This window comes from Diadema setosum, chromosome 1 (assembly GCF_964275005.1).
Source record: "Diadema setosum chromosome 1, eeDiaSeto1, whole genome shotgun sequence".
NCBI classification, from domain to species: domain Eukaryota; kingdom Metazoa; phylum Echinodermata; class Echinoidea; order Diadematoida; family Diadematidae; genus Diadema; species Diadema setosum.
In genome coordinates this window covers 36243518-36258619 of record NC_092685.1, presented here as the reverse complement: position 1 = coordinate 36258619, position 15102 = coordinate 36243518, and the positions used below count along the sequence as shown (strand labels likewise).

The following is a 15102-nucleotide window of genomic DNA, read 5'->3' as shown; positions in this document are numbered from 1 at the left end:
CAATAATTCTCATTGTACTTAATCGCCAAAGTACTGACATATATATATATATATATATATATATATATATATATATATATATATATATATATATATATACATATTATTATATGTTTACATTTTTTCTATTTTTGTTTCCTTTGGAGAGCAAACAAATTGGAAGTTGTGTGAGGTGATGGCGTCATAGTCTCGGCAGAGTGTTAGTAGCTAAAATGTTCCGTCCAATCGCATCAATTCGTAATACCACAATTATTTTCATCATTTTGATGGACCTGCTAACATTGTTTTGTTTGATTTTAATTCATGTTTTGGAGCACCATTATACGCACGATGTGCATGGCTTTGCACTGATTAATGGTAGGTGAATGAATGAATCTTAGAGTTGAATGGTTTACGCGTTTAGTATGACTAATTGGCAATGACATCAAACGAGGCTACTTCGTTATCCAACAAACACGGCGTCGAGTGGGTGACTGTGAAGTATTATGTCAAAATGCTGACCTATTCAACAACAACAAACAGGATTGCATACTTCAATGCCCTGTTCAATGAGAAGGTGCGATTATTTTCATGCTTTGAGGTCCTTTATCACCTTGGACAATATTGCTGCTATGATCCATACATGATCCTCTTTAGCTTTGCTTCAACGAATAAACAGTAAATGTTATGAGGCCACGAATAGGCCGATTATCGGTTGAATAGGAATAAGCCATTTCGTAGTTCGCTCGTAATAATGCACATTGGTATACACAAATTACCTTCCCTTTTTTCCTGAGTTGGTTAGTCACTTCACTCTTTTACAAAGCGACATAACAGTGGGATTAACACGTACACGAATTGGCGGGATAGAATCTCGAGATAATCCCACTATTTCTGACCCTGTATGTGAACGCTTGAAGAAGAAAAATCTTGAGATTTGGATCGCGGATCACGATCATAATTATATTATCCCACCATTTCAGACCGTGTGAACGTTTGCACAATAAATAAATGAATAAATCTCGAGGTTTGGATCGCGATCGACATTCCGCTTTTTTGTAAGTGTGAATGCGGCTGTATTGAATGTGATGGGCCTATTAAACTTTTCATATCAACATTGCCAAACACCTGGCTTGCTGTCAGGTGGCTGTGCTGGGAGTCCTATAAGGATGACATAAGTAGTCATTACCTAATAGATGCTTATCTCAGTGAATTAAAAAAAAAACAATTGTTGGTTATACAAATGACCTTTTCTGCTCATGCACAAAGTGGAACTCCGAACTGGCTTATTGGAGATCAATCTGGCGGAAGCCGAGAAATTATCGCAGCGGCCTCAAGACAGTGAGTGAGTCAGTGCATTATTGATTATCTTTTGTTATACAGGGCCGGCGCAGTGTTTTCAAAAGTGTGGGGGCCCACTTCCGGGTTTCATGAGCTAACAAGCAAAAAAAAAAAAAAGGGGGGGGGGTCCTCAGCTCATTCTCTCCCCTCCCATTTTCGGGTGTTATATAAAAAAAAAAAAGGTCTTCAGAGACAACACATAACCTTACCGCCGCCATACTTCAAGATCTCTATCTATTTCTATTTTAGTGCACTTACGTACTTCCGGGTTGAAAAAAGTGTGGGGGCCCAAAGTGATGACACCTTATGTATTCCTTTGTATGGTGCACAAAAAGTGTGGGGGCCCGAGCCCTCACGGCCCCCACGGCTGCGCCGGCCCTGTTATAGGCATATTTGAACCCCCAGTTAGAAATTATCATTAAAGGGATCGTATAGTTTTGGTTGAGACTTAACTTCAGGTTTGTATCATTTTTTGGTGAGATAGTGAGAAACCTCTTATGAAATATGAAAGAGCATGTAATTCCAAGAGGGATTCAATGTTCATTTGATGAAAATTGATTTTGAAATGGCCGAGATATCAAAACAGAGCGATTCTATAAGTGGGACCCACACTTTATTACGATCGTTTTGTTTTACTTTGTTTTTGGTTGTTTCAGCTATTCCAGACCCGATTTTTATCAAATAAACTTTGAATTCCTCTTAAAATGGCATGCTCTGTAATATTTCATAAGTGTTTTCTTGTTATCTCGCAAAAAAAAAGAAGAAAAGATAAAGCTCAATTTTCATCTCCACCCGATACTGTACCATCCCTTTAACTAGAAATGTCGCTACGGCGACTGGCATGCCTCTGCCATAATGCATGGTTCTCCAAATAGGTCTATAGTACAATGTCTTGACAAAGTGTGATGACAGTTTTACATAATTGGCAAAATATTAAAACGACAGTTTTGTCACAAATGTGCTGAATGTTCACGTTCCTTGAACTAGGTTCAATTGGATGAATGACTAAATTGTAAGAGTGCAGGTATTTGGGGATTTGAGGGTTTTTACTTGACTTTTGACCCTTTTATAAGTTTATGCATTGAGTTATTTTCAAGGTATGGAGAAAAAGTGTAATTTCAGTATTAAATTGTAAAATATTAGCATTTAAACCTGGCCTTTGACCCTTGACCTTTGACCTCAAAGTTACAAAGAGAATCACTGTTAGGTAGAACATGCATAAATATGTAATAAGTTTCATGATGATACCTTGGCAGTTACTTTCGAGATATGGAGGAAGAAGTGCAATTTAACACTTTCACTTGACCTTTTGACCTTTTACCTTTTGGCAAGAAACTTCCCACAGAATATATGTTGGGTAATACATGCATATATCAAGTTTCAAGAAAAATCCTGAAGGTATTGCATAAATATAAGGGAAGTAGTGACATTTTGAGGAGCTGACCTTAACCTTTGACCTCATGACCTCTGACCCATGACCCCAACTTCCCTAGATAATCACTGCTCGTCAGGACATGCATATATACTATGTTTCACGAAGATAACTTAAATAAACCATTTGCGTGATATGGAGAAAAAATTTCAACCTTTTGACTTGACCTTTGACCCTTGACCTTTGACCTCATGACCCAAACTCTCTCTGGAGAATATTTATTTGGTAGTTCCTATATACACTAAGTTTCAAGAAAATACCTTCAGGCATTGCATGGGGGAAATAGTGAAATTTTGAGCATTTGACCTTGACCTTTTGACCTTTGACCTTGAGAATGTGCACCTTGTAGTTGATGGGTACAACTTTGTCCACTCATACATATACATACCAAGTTTCATAAAGATACCTCAAACGGTTTTTTTAGTTACGCTGTCCACAAAATTTATTACGGACGGAAGGACGGATCGACGGACAGACAGACGGAAGGAAGGACGGACGGACGGATGGACGGACAGACGGACGGACGGACGGACAACCCGAAAACAGTACCCAAAGTGAATTGCTTACGTCAAGATGCTGACCTGACCTGTTAAATGCTGACCCGTCTAATGTGTAGGGCACACCTATCCCCGATCTCTGCCAATCTTTTAAAGCACAAAGAAAATTACAGCCACGAAGATAATGATTATAGGCTATATAATGACAGGAATTAAAGTACATTCTTGTCCAAGGCGATTTTAAAAAGAAACTGTAGAAATATAGAAATTAAAATATCGAGTATACGCCGCATTCTTAATGTACAGTGGCGTAGACAAGTCCTCACACCGGCAGGGGGGGGGGGTATGATTTGCGTCCGAGAGATGCAATCATGCATGTATGTATAATGTTATAACCCCTCACCCCTCCCCCCCCCCCCCACACACACACATACGCATACACATGAATATACGCACGAAAAGTGGCAGAAATATATAACGCGAATATTTTTTTTTGGGGGGGGGGTTGGAAGGGCGTGAGAGAGGGGTATCACACTGGGGAGGCTTTGTACTTTGGAACTGATAATCAACCATATGGTGAACTATGATGTCTTGGGGAAAATATTTGGACAATTTTCAATCAAAAAGTAAGAAATTTATATTCAAGGACATTGCGGATGGCTAAAGTGTGGTATATGTCACCTCTTTTCCTCGTGTGCGTTTTCCTTACTTTGTACTAAATCTACGTAAATGGACAGAAGGGGAAGGGGTATCCCCCTCCAACACGAGGGAGCTTTTGCATTTTTAGAACTGAAATTCAACGATCTGGTGCATACTTTTAGGGGAGTATTTCGAAAATTGTCAATAAAACAAAAAACAAAAAACGTTCAAGACACTGTGAATGGCTACTTTTTCCACATCTCTGTCTAGGCCCCTGCTACAAGTTTTCGGAGATTGACAGAAAAGGGAGGGTGTGGGACGGGAAATACCCACACGAGGAGACTTTTGCATATACGATTTGAAGCTCAACGATCTGGAGCATATACTCTTTAGAAAATATTAAGATAATTTCCATAATTTCAACCTTCTGCTGCACACTTTTGGTGGAATTTTAATTCAAAAAGTAAGAAAAATGATTATTGAGGGATATGGTAGCCTAGGTCCTAACAACAGTAGTTTAGCTGTTGAATGTTTTTTAAAGAGGAATTTCAGCCCAGCCATAAATTAGTATGATAAAAAAACAGTAAAATCTTACGAGTACAACAATGAAAATCTGGTAACAATTGGATAAAAATCAGGAAAGTTACGGAATAATGAATTTTTCACTAATTTCTGCAAAACAGTTCTTGCACAGTTGATATGAATATGCATATAAATGAGCTATTGTCAATCCTCACAATTTTCCATTGACAGTGTAAAACAACAAATGATTAAAATTCATTGTTTCTGTTCTTGAAATGTAAAACATGATGTTATTCCTGGTTGAATAACTTCAGAATAAAGATCAGATAGACACACAAATGTATCTTGATTTGTGACTGGGGTGTAACTGCGTTTGAATGAAAAACAGGAAAGTTCAACATTTTACATACAAACTATGGGGCAAGTTGTGAGGGGATGACATCAACACTTCACTATCTGCATAACTATCTGCATATATGCAGGCATTAATAATGAAATACATGTAATGAAGGTTGTTTGTGATTAGTCATGGCAGCCAGAAAGCTTGCCTGTTCAGGTGAATGAATAGTTTGTTACAATGTCTTTAGAAGAAAAATATTCTTACATTTGAAGACATTTGTGAATCATCAAATTGGCTGAGGTTACATTTGTACATGGAGTGCTCTGGACTTAACCATCATAAAAAAAAAAAAAGGAGAACAGTTCCTTGCATAACATCACACTGGGCACAACCACATTGTAATGAATGTACACAATCATCTTTATTTCCTCTACTATGACATACTGACAACAGATGCAAATTCTCAAGGAAGAATAACTATGTTCCCCCCTTCTTGCTTCAAACGTATCATCACATGTCATAGTTCTGCAAACACCCCCAGCCATTATGTCATTGTATCTCATTTCACGTAATTGATATTTAAAAGAAAAATGCTGACGATTGAACTAAAACTGCATACAGATATAGCAATGAGGATTATTATGGATTAGGTTAAGTCTTCTGCACTGATTTTCAGAGTTAAAGCAGTGACATAAAGGAAGCAGCAGGTCAGTCAGAGTGAACTTAAACAACACCAATCGAATCAGTGAAAGCAATAGAATGTCAACAAGCCTAATAGTATGGCATCCTGACCTAAATTTGACATAGCCCGTATGGTCACAATGCCAATGATATCCCTTGATTCAAACCCTTACTTAAATGTTTATTTACTGACATGCTTTGTGTCAACACTTTCAATGTGTAATAACAACAACTCTCACAAATGTTTCTTGCCAATCAACGATGTGTAAAGACAAATCTAAAAACATTGTATGTAAATTCCTCATTCCAGCAATACAAATGGTTTGGTCTTTTCACAAATACAAAGAAGTGCCACAGCAACAGTAACGTCACTAAGACAGCTACTTCAAAGTGCACACAGATTTGTGTTAGCAGATAAACTGAAATTGAAAAGGTCAGACATTTCTTACTTGCTTAAATGTTGCTCAAATTCTTAACTGATCTGTTGCTTTTATTTCACCACAATTTTTTAATCAAAAAATGCCTCTCTAGGAAAAATCGTTTTGCAGGCTTTGTATGGCAGGATCTGACTTATAGCTACATGATGCCCTCTAAAAGAACATATATATTTTGTATTGAGTGGTTATTAGAGAAATATGATGGCAGCTCAGTGCACATGCACGGCAAACGAGTACTGTAAAACGAGGAATGTTCGTGTGCATTTTAATTTCGCGAATTTTGCGAGTGCAAAGATTCGCGAAATTAAATTGCACGCAAAATTTCTTGTCTAAACTATATGCATGGACAGCAGTGGCAATTCGCGAAAATTTCATGTCACGAAAAAGGCCGTCGGATCCAATTTTGCTGCGAATATATCATGTTTTACGGTAATATTCACGCATAGCAGTTGCCTATGACAACTATGAGGTATGGACATGTGGTGTAAACTAAGTTGAGTGTGCAGTGAGTGCCGTTATGCACTCTAAAATTATGGCAAACAGTAGCTTGTTCTTACAATTGGATATCCTGCCTGTCTTCGGATATTGATCTTCTCATAACATCCTGTCTGATCACCAGAACATCTAAATGAGTATCCCAGTGAACAGGTTTTATGTGTACATGGAATCCCCATTATGCAGTGGTGACTGAGACCACCACTTTTACTTCAATATAATGGGTACATCGTTGCAAACAAACAGATCAGCTAAATACAGAAATGGAAAATAATGATCATTGAATTCACCGTGTTAAAAGTGGTACCTTGTTGTAAGTGAGCTTATTATTATGTGGCTTCCCTGTATATGTCTTTTGAAAATTTCAAGTTTTACAAACAATTACAGTGTACACTTGGGAACTTAACACAAATAAGCTTAGAGATTTTGCCAAACGATGGTATACATGAGCTCAATACAGCTTTTTTTTGACATAAAATAAAATAGAATAAAGATAACAGCAACAAACTGTTATATCATGTGATAATGTGAAACTTAGAGCAGGTTTCTTTTTGGGAAGCAGTATGGGCTTTGCCTTTGAACTTTTCTGCAGATGAGACAGATAGACAGCAAAGCAATTCAATTCAAAATGATGGTTTTGGCATGATCAACATGTTTTCACAGACAGTATAATATGTGCCACATTGTGAAAGATTCACTTTTGGAATACACATTGGGTATCATCATAGGATAGCCTTCAGCTAGCCTTTAGCTAACATTCTCTTTATCTCAAAGTCGGTTTTAAAAAAAATGATATATCTCATATGTACATATGTACATCACATTGAATATATACACTTCGAAGAATATGCAATGCAAACAAGTGATGATTCCATTGTTGTTTATGCAACTCTTGAGAGATGGTTGTGCAGGAAAAGCACGATGTGAAAACAGTCATTCTGCTTTCTAGGTATTGCAGTCCTTTTAAATATTCAGCACAGAGGATATAGTTGAGTTCCATAGCTAAGGCACAGTCTCAGTGCCTTTTGAATAGGTGTCATTCAACTTCTCAAAAACTGGAATGGGTGAAACCACTGGCTGAAATCTCTGTTGGAAATGGAAATAAGCGAAGCAAATCCATTAGTCACCATGGAGAGGGAGATTATCAAAAACAAAAACAAAAAAGTTTACATAGCAAGAGGTCCTAAATTCCCCTGCATAAGATGCAACTTTACAACTTGATGAAAGCATCTGGTACGATTATATGTAATGTAATTGGCTGACACAAGAAAACAAACACACAAGCAAACAAACAAACTCTTCCTCACATGTGAAATCAGCTCAGAAATATTTACAGGAAAATTAATTTAGAAAGTTGATTCATTGTGCCATTAAAGAAACCAGATCACCAAAAACTTTCAACTTGAAACAAAGTGCACAAATGATTAAGAGTTTAAACACTTATTGTAAGTACTTTAACTGAAAATAGACAATGGCAGCTTTTGAACTGCATTTTTTATCACATCCTGGTGCACATAAACACTTGCACTGACTACCTAAACACTCAAATGGGCCAAAGTTTTAGGTAAAATGTTCTTGTTTGCACAATTTTATAGGGACTTTATGCTTTGGCTTCATTACTTTCATTTAAAAAAAAAAAAAAAAAAAAAAAAAAAATATATATATATATGAAGAGTTTGTTCGCAAAAACCGATAAGTCCATATTTGCCAAATGGAGATATTTGCGATTAAAGGTCAAGAAAAATAAAGAGAATAATAAGAAAATTGTTGCTTCTTTTGACCTTAACTTCAAAAATGTACCTTTATATGTAGGGACCAATATCTCATTTAAAAGGTATTATTTTGTACTTTATGACAGAGACTGTACTTCAAAATCTTCAAAAATGGACTTATCAGTTTTTGCGAACAAACTCTTCATATATTGCTAAATATGTTCAAAAGCATTAATTTCAATGTTTCCCACAAGGTCTTTTTTTCTTTATGAAGTCTGATGCTTAAATACTGTTACATTGTATCATACTTCAACATTTGAGATGCAGTGCTTATTTTATTCTGTGAGAGAGGGCCCCTTCTATTGTGAATGTACATCTTTGCATCAGTTTTTGTTTCAACACACAACATATTCCTGAGAAAATATCTAACCTCAACGGTGATGTGTTTATTTTCATCTGACTCGCGGTAAAAGTGTGTCCCATATGGTAGGTGGCCGTACTGAGAGGTGGTATGCAGCAGTGGTTCATAGGCACGGTCTCTCCTTGTGAATGGAACAAAGCTGAGTATGAGGAAGAAAATGACACAATAAAAACATGACAGACATTCCTGAGAAAAGTAGCATAAAGACGGATAATACAATAGAAATGCATGGCGAAACAAGATCAATATGTGCATGTTTTTTGCTCTTTGAACTACAGAGAGAAAATCTATAGTCTTCAAGAGAACTATCACTCAGCTAGTAAAAAAAAAAAAAAAAGAAGAAGAAGTAAAACAAATAAATAAATCTAAAGAAGAGATGATGGACTTTGTGCTGATAATGAACTAACTACATACATACCTTCAGACAAGCACACAGACGCACACAGACAGACTTACCCATAGACAAGTGATTGATAGACTAGTCACACATTAGATTATATTGTATGAAAACTTACATGTTGTCATTCACCCTCATGATCCATTCCTTGGACCTCATGGCTGCCCTGGCCTCCTCCACTGATGTGTATGACGTCGCCACTCTAAGTGTGGGCTGCAGTGGCTTGTAACGCTGCATCTGAACCTCTAGAGGTTCTCGGAATGGACCCTATAAGAAAGAAGTCAGAAGTCGTTACGACAAAGTCCCTGGAAAGTAAAAGAACTGAAGTTTTCCTTAATCTGAAAACTTATGAATTCCTCTGAGCTTGTCCCAGTAGAAAAGGGTCATATATTAGTGGTCGGTCTGTCATAATTATGTACAGGCAACTCCCATTATAAGTCCCTGGTAGTGTCAGTGTTCTTTCCTTATATCGAAATTTCATTATAACCAAATAGATAAAATGTATAAAGCTATATGGATGATAATTTTGGGACTTGAATTTTACTTCCTTGTATCCAAAATATTTGTTATAATTATGTTTGTTAAAATGGGAACACACTGTATTACAAGTCAGGATATCTTCAGGAGCACTCAAATGGTTCTCAAATGGTTACTTGGGAGGAACCCAGAAGAAAATAGAGATCATTTATTTCAAAAATTTGGAAAAAGTCAAGAAAAAACAGTGTCCATTTTATTGCACATCATCGCACATAATGAGAGACTAGAAGTAATTTCCAGAGAGATGATCAACCACGAGACTATTTGGAAGAATAGACATGATAACTTACCAAATCTACTTCATTTCAACAACTGCAGATTGAAGGTGCAATAGCAAATTCTTGAACACTCTTCGTATTGTTTCTGTGAAGGTGATGCAAAATTCTATGGACGTGATTAAAAGGGCTGACGCTTTAGATTTCCAATTAAGTTGCTTTGCCAACGAAGGGTCAAAACATACCTGTGGTTTTTGACCGATGGGTGGCAAGGGCACTGTGGTGGGAAGAGGTGGGCTCGGAGCTACCACTCTCCCTGATCTGTTCTCTCGCTTCTGTTTTGGACCAGGTGGAGGGCGAGGCTTGACACTCCTCAGAAGGAATTCCATTTCATCAGGGTATGGCTTGAAGGGAGAGTTGTATATTCCTGGTAGCTGTAGACATAATGAACGAAGTGCACGAGCAAACATAAGATGATCACACGGATTCAGAAGTCCTACAATGAATGAATTTTGATATACAGCAGACATAGGTAAGTAAATACATGGTAATAAAGGGCAGTTCTGAAGCAATTAAAAGTTAGTTTGAAAAGAAAGAGTAAAATTTGAGAAGCACAACAGTGAAAATTTGATCAAAGTTTAATGAAAATTAGGCGAGCTATGAAATTGTGAAGTTTCGTAATTTTCACAAAGCAGTTAATAAACAGTCAATATGAATATATGCAAATGAGTGAGTTGGCAATGTCATCACCTTACAACTTGCCATTTAGTTTGTACACAAAATCAAACTTTAAATTTTGTGTTCAAATGTAATTATGCCCCAGTCTCAATCTTGCTATATCTGACTGCTCATCAATTTGAAGTACAGTTGAACCTCTCTTATCCGGCCTCCCTTTATCCAGATCTCTCTATTATACGGACGCAATCTCGCCGTGATTTTTTTTTTCTTTTTTTAATTACGGGAGGAAAGGGGGATTCCCAACTCCTTGAGAACTCCTACACAAACACACATGAATTACATATTACTTCCAACATTAACATACACCTCTATTTGGGGGTCTGTTACTGAGTGTAACAATGAAAAGGTTGCAGTATACACATTACTACTACTTAATACTACATGTGGTACTACAATGGGCTACATCAGTACATGTGTATGTATATGAAGGGTTTGTTTGCAAAAACCAATAAGTCCATTTTTGAAGATTTTGAAGTACGATCTCCGTCATAAAGTACAAAATAATACCTTTTAAATGATATATTGGTCACTACATTATAAAGGTATATTTTTGAAGTTATGGTCAAAAGAAGCAAAAATTTTCTTATTATTCTCTATATTTTTCTTGACCTTTAATCGCAAATATCTCCATTTGGCAAATATGGACTTATCGGTTTTTGCAAACAAACTCTTCATATGTACATGTATAAAGCATTGAGTCTCCCGTATCCGGCCAAATCCCTTATCCGGATGAGCCCCGGTCCCGACTTGTCCGGATACGAGAGGTTCAACTGTATATTCAGCCTGGTACGACTGCTACTTTGGTTGCAGAAAATTAAAATTTTTACTCTCATCCACTGTCTGAGAACAATTTGGTAAAAATTAGGAACACTTCACAATTTCATAACTTCCCTACTTTTTATCTGATTCTGCTTGAATTTTACAGCTCTGCTAATAAAAATTAGCTCTCTATTTTCAGACTAATTTAGTAACTGGTCCAGGCTTGCCCTTTAAGTATTCATGCGCCAGTATAGTGATAAGTCCTTTGCATTCTGCAATGCCTGGCATGATATGTTCTCACTTTGATTGAGGATCTATCTAATTTTGTTTTCCAGTGCTTCGTCTCAGTGAACCCCAAGTTGTCATTCTTTCTCTTCTTTTTTTTTATTTATCATTTTTTTATGTCACAGGAACTGTAAAGCTGTTATCATTTTTTTTTTCTCTCTTTTTTTTTTTTTTTTTTTTTTTTTGACTGAAATCTTACCACTTCTGTACTGAGGAGATAGTGATTCTGCCTCGCCTCTTCAATAACCTTCTCCTTGGCTTCTGCTTGCAATCTTTGGGCACTCTCAGCATCTTGCTGCTCTTTGTACTCCTCCAGCTCCCTCCTACATAAACACATATGTGTAGAGGGGAAAAAAACATAGAGGCAGTGTGACTGAATCTACAGACGGATCATAGTCACAGAGATATATCACTTGTAGAGAGATTTCAACAAATTGCTGTGCCATCATAATAGACGCCATTACTAAAATAGGTATCTGAGCCACCTCACTGAGAGGATGTGTACACAACACAAAGTGAATTGATGATGAACTCATACAAAATACAGCAAAACAAATACAAATACATTTTTTTTAAAGTTTTACATCAGGAATCACTGACACAATATTTTCACATGGAAGAAGTGGTAAATTGATGCACAAAATGAGCAGCACAGCATGTCCTTATCTCAGCATTGCATGGGAGATCTGGGTGTTTTGCCTCAGAAATGGCATATGGAACACAATTTGTTCACAGAGCATTTGCAAGAAAGGGTGTTGTGATTTGAAATTCTCGCTGCTCTAGTTTATATCTCTATGATCACAGTGCTGGTAAGTTGTGTCGTGTGACTGTCCAAGTGGCAGACAGTAAAGAATTTTTACACATGGGTGGTAGAATTGCCTATATAAAGGTCATATGTCTGCCTTGCTCAATGATGTCCTTTGATGAGTCATAAACATGTCAAAGCTTTGAAAAGTCAGTTTGGTTTACCAGTTATTGTCATACCATGACATGCTCATGTAGATTATGATTAACAATATCTGGAATAGACACATATTTGGTATTTGCTCCACAAACCAATATTTTTGTCACTCACATACCCTGCATATTGATTCATACACTCGGCATGATTTAAAGTCTTTACAGCTTACAAAATTAAACTTTGGTTAAGCGCATACCTGTATTCATTACACATACATGTACATGTATACTAAGGATTTCTTCAATCAAATGTAGTACAATTGAGAATATTATCACTTCTCGCTTGCATATATTGCCATCCCTTTAATTTACTCCATCAAAGAGCTTGGAAGGCAGCTACTTTCTGAAGATAATTGATTACAATTGAATAAGCAAGCACGATAAGTTTTGATGAAAGTTGGCTTGCAGCAGAACTTAGAGTATAAGAGTGGAACATTATGGACAAGAAACAAGAAAAGGATCATGCCCTGTTACGTTGCATTAATATGTGTGCACTTACCTTATGATTTCATTCTTGATGATAAGGCCTTCAAGGTATCTCTTTCTGCTATAGTAGTTTGCCACATATTTCCTGGTGTAATAGCCTTTCCACATCTTCTGAATCTAATTTGAAACCAAGAGGAAATGAAGCTTACAGAATAAAGGAATGCCAGGATATAACAACTCTAGAAATGGGTCATTTTCACCATGTCAAATAATAATAATAATGATAATGATAATAATAATAATAATAATAATAATAATAATAATAATAATAATAATAATAATAATAATAATAATAATAATAATAATGATAATAATAATAATAATGATAATGATAATAATAATGATTATAATAATAATAATGATAATAATAATAATAATAATAATAACATCCAAATAACTGTCAGCAGATGGTACTTGATATCATTCAAACCACTAAAAAATATTTTTCCTGTTTCTCTTACTGCTCATTTCTTTGGTTGTCTCTCCCCAATGTTGTATTGCTGTACAATTACAAACATTCTCTCAAATTAAATCAGCCTTCAAGGTCACAAGCACATCTCTTTGTCCACATATGAAATAAATTGCAATGAGACTACAAAATTGTAAAAGTCTATTGTTTCCAAAGCAAATGGATGTACATGGTTTAATCAAGATGATTTTCCTGTAAATTCAAGATGTAAACATATACATTGTACATTTAGAAATGTCACATACACTGTATGGAAGGACTAAAAGGGCATTCAAAAATTTCAGTTTAACCCCTTCCCCCAGCCCCCCCCCCCCCCTCAAAAAAAGAAGAAGAAAAGAATGGACAGCATGCCAGTATCAATGATGGCCAAGTCCGCTTTTGTCTCCTACACTTCTACATCCCGTATTATCAAATTCTTATAGTGCACCTGCACATACCTTGGTATTGCTCCCTATCCAACAATACTTACCAACGTTGCCATTTTGTTATAGTACTGTAACCGCATCACCAACATCAAGTTTTTGATCATGACCCTGAATATGCCTCGTCCTAGATGGCCTCTCCACATCTTTTGAATCATGGTAGCACAGCGGTGGAGATGTCTGATGTACGCCCTGACCCTCACCCCTCGAAACCATGCTTGTACTTTCAGTGCAGCTTTGAATTCCACACTTCTGTGCTCCTCTGCATCTCTGCAAGAGTGGTGCAACATCATCACTGTCAATTATCATAGTTTTATTTCATGCCTGTGTACAAGCAGATCAAGTCTAGTTCTATAACATAATATCACATTTTGCAATAAAGTTCATTTTATTGCTGTAGTTGCTTTTTCAGGGCCTCTCTTCCTCTCTTTCTCTACTAAACAAACATACACATCAATGGTAATTATTGCAACACAAGAAATAAAGAAATACTGTAGGCCCTGCATCCCTTTCTGACGAAGAATAGGAAAGTTATATTACCTGAATTTGAAATATATAATTTTATAAAAATCTCTAGAACAAGATATCCTGGTGTTTTGTTGGTGTCTGATTACTGATTCTTGATCCTACAGCATGCTGCCTGCAACTCTGAAACTGAAGTTAGCCAAGCATGTTAGAAAATTATGCAATGAATCATTCATGTAACCCATGTTCACAGCAAAGAAAAAAAAAAATGTCTCTGGCGACACTTCTTGGCAGAGGTATTAAAAAAAAATCAATGTGCAAATAAAATATGGTAGGCTAACTTGAATGAAGTCAGGTGAAAATGCATTTCCTAGAAGACAGTGCAGTGTACATAATGTAGGTCTAGACAACCACACATCTATGAGTGTGCCTTTTTACCATCCAGTCACTCGTGTAGCGTGTGCATGTGTAGTTATGAGTAATACTAATTGTAATACGACCTTCCTAGATTTCACACGACCACAGACAGATAAACTTGCAGACACAAACACACACACACACACACACACACACACACATTTCTCATCACATTTCTTTCATCTTGCTGTCTTACTCTTGCAACAATATGTATTGCCCAACTCTGGCGTCGAGTCCCAGTTAATTAGATAACGTTAAGGCACTTTTTAAGTTAGGCCTAAACCTTAGTTAGCAACTTTACTTAGTCTTTTGTTTAGGCACGTTACGCCTGGGTTCTACTTGAAATGAAAGTTAGATCTAGAAGTAAAATTAAATGGTTAAATGGTTAAATGGTTATTAAATGATGTCAGATAATAATTCAAGTAATTGGGAAAAAAAAAAAAAACATCACGCTGC

At 36.5% G+C, this 15102-nt stretch overlaps 1 protein-coding gene across 1 annotated transcript in view; it reads right to left on the bottom strand.

The window, feature by feature from the left end:
- Window positions 1-4905: 4905 nt before the first annotated feature.
- LOC140235787 (spermatogenesis-associated protein 17-like) overlaps window positions 4906-15102 on the bottom strand; it is a 10550-nt gene continuing 353 nt past the window's right edge. The window contains exons 2-8 of the mRNA XM_072315797.1: window positions 13812-14034; window positions 12887-12990; window positions 11627-11750; window positions 9891-10079; window positions 9012-9160; window positions 8506-8635; window positions 4906-7449 (exon numbers count right to left, since the gene is read on the bottom strand). Coding sequence (XP_072171898.1) covers window positions 7366-7449; window positions 8506-8635; window positions 9012-9160; window positions 9891-10079; window positions 11627-11750; window positions 12887-12990; window positions 13812-14034 — 1003 coding nt within the window. The 3' untranslated portion in view covers window positions 4906-7365. The remainder of the gene's footprint in view (window positions 7450-8505; window positions 8636-9011; window positions 9161-9890; window positions 10080-11626; window positions 11751-12886; window positions 12991-13811; window positions 14035-15102) is intronic.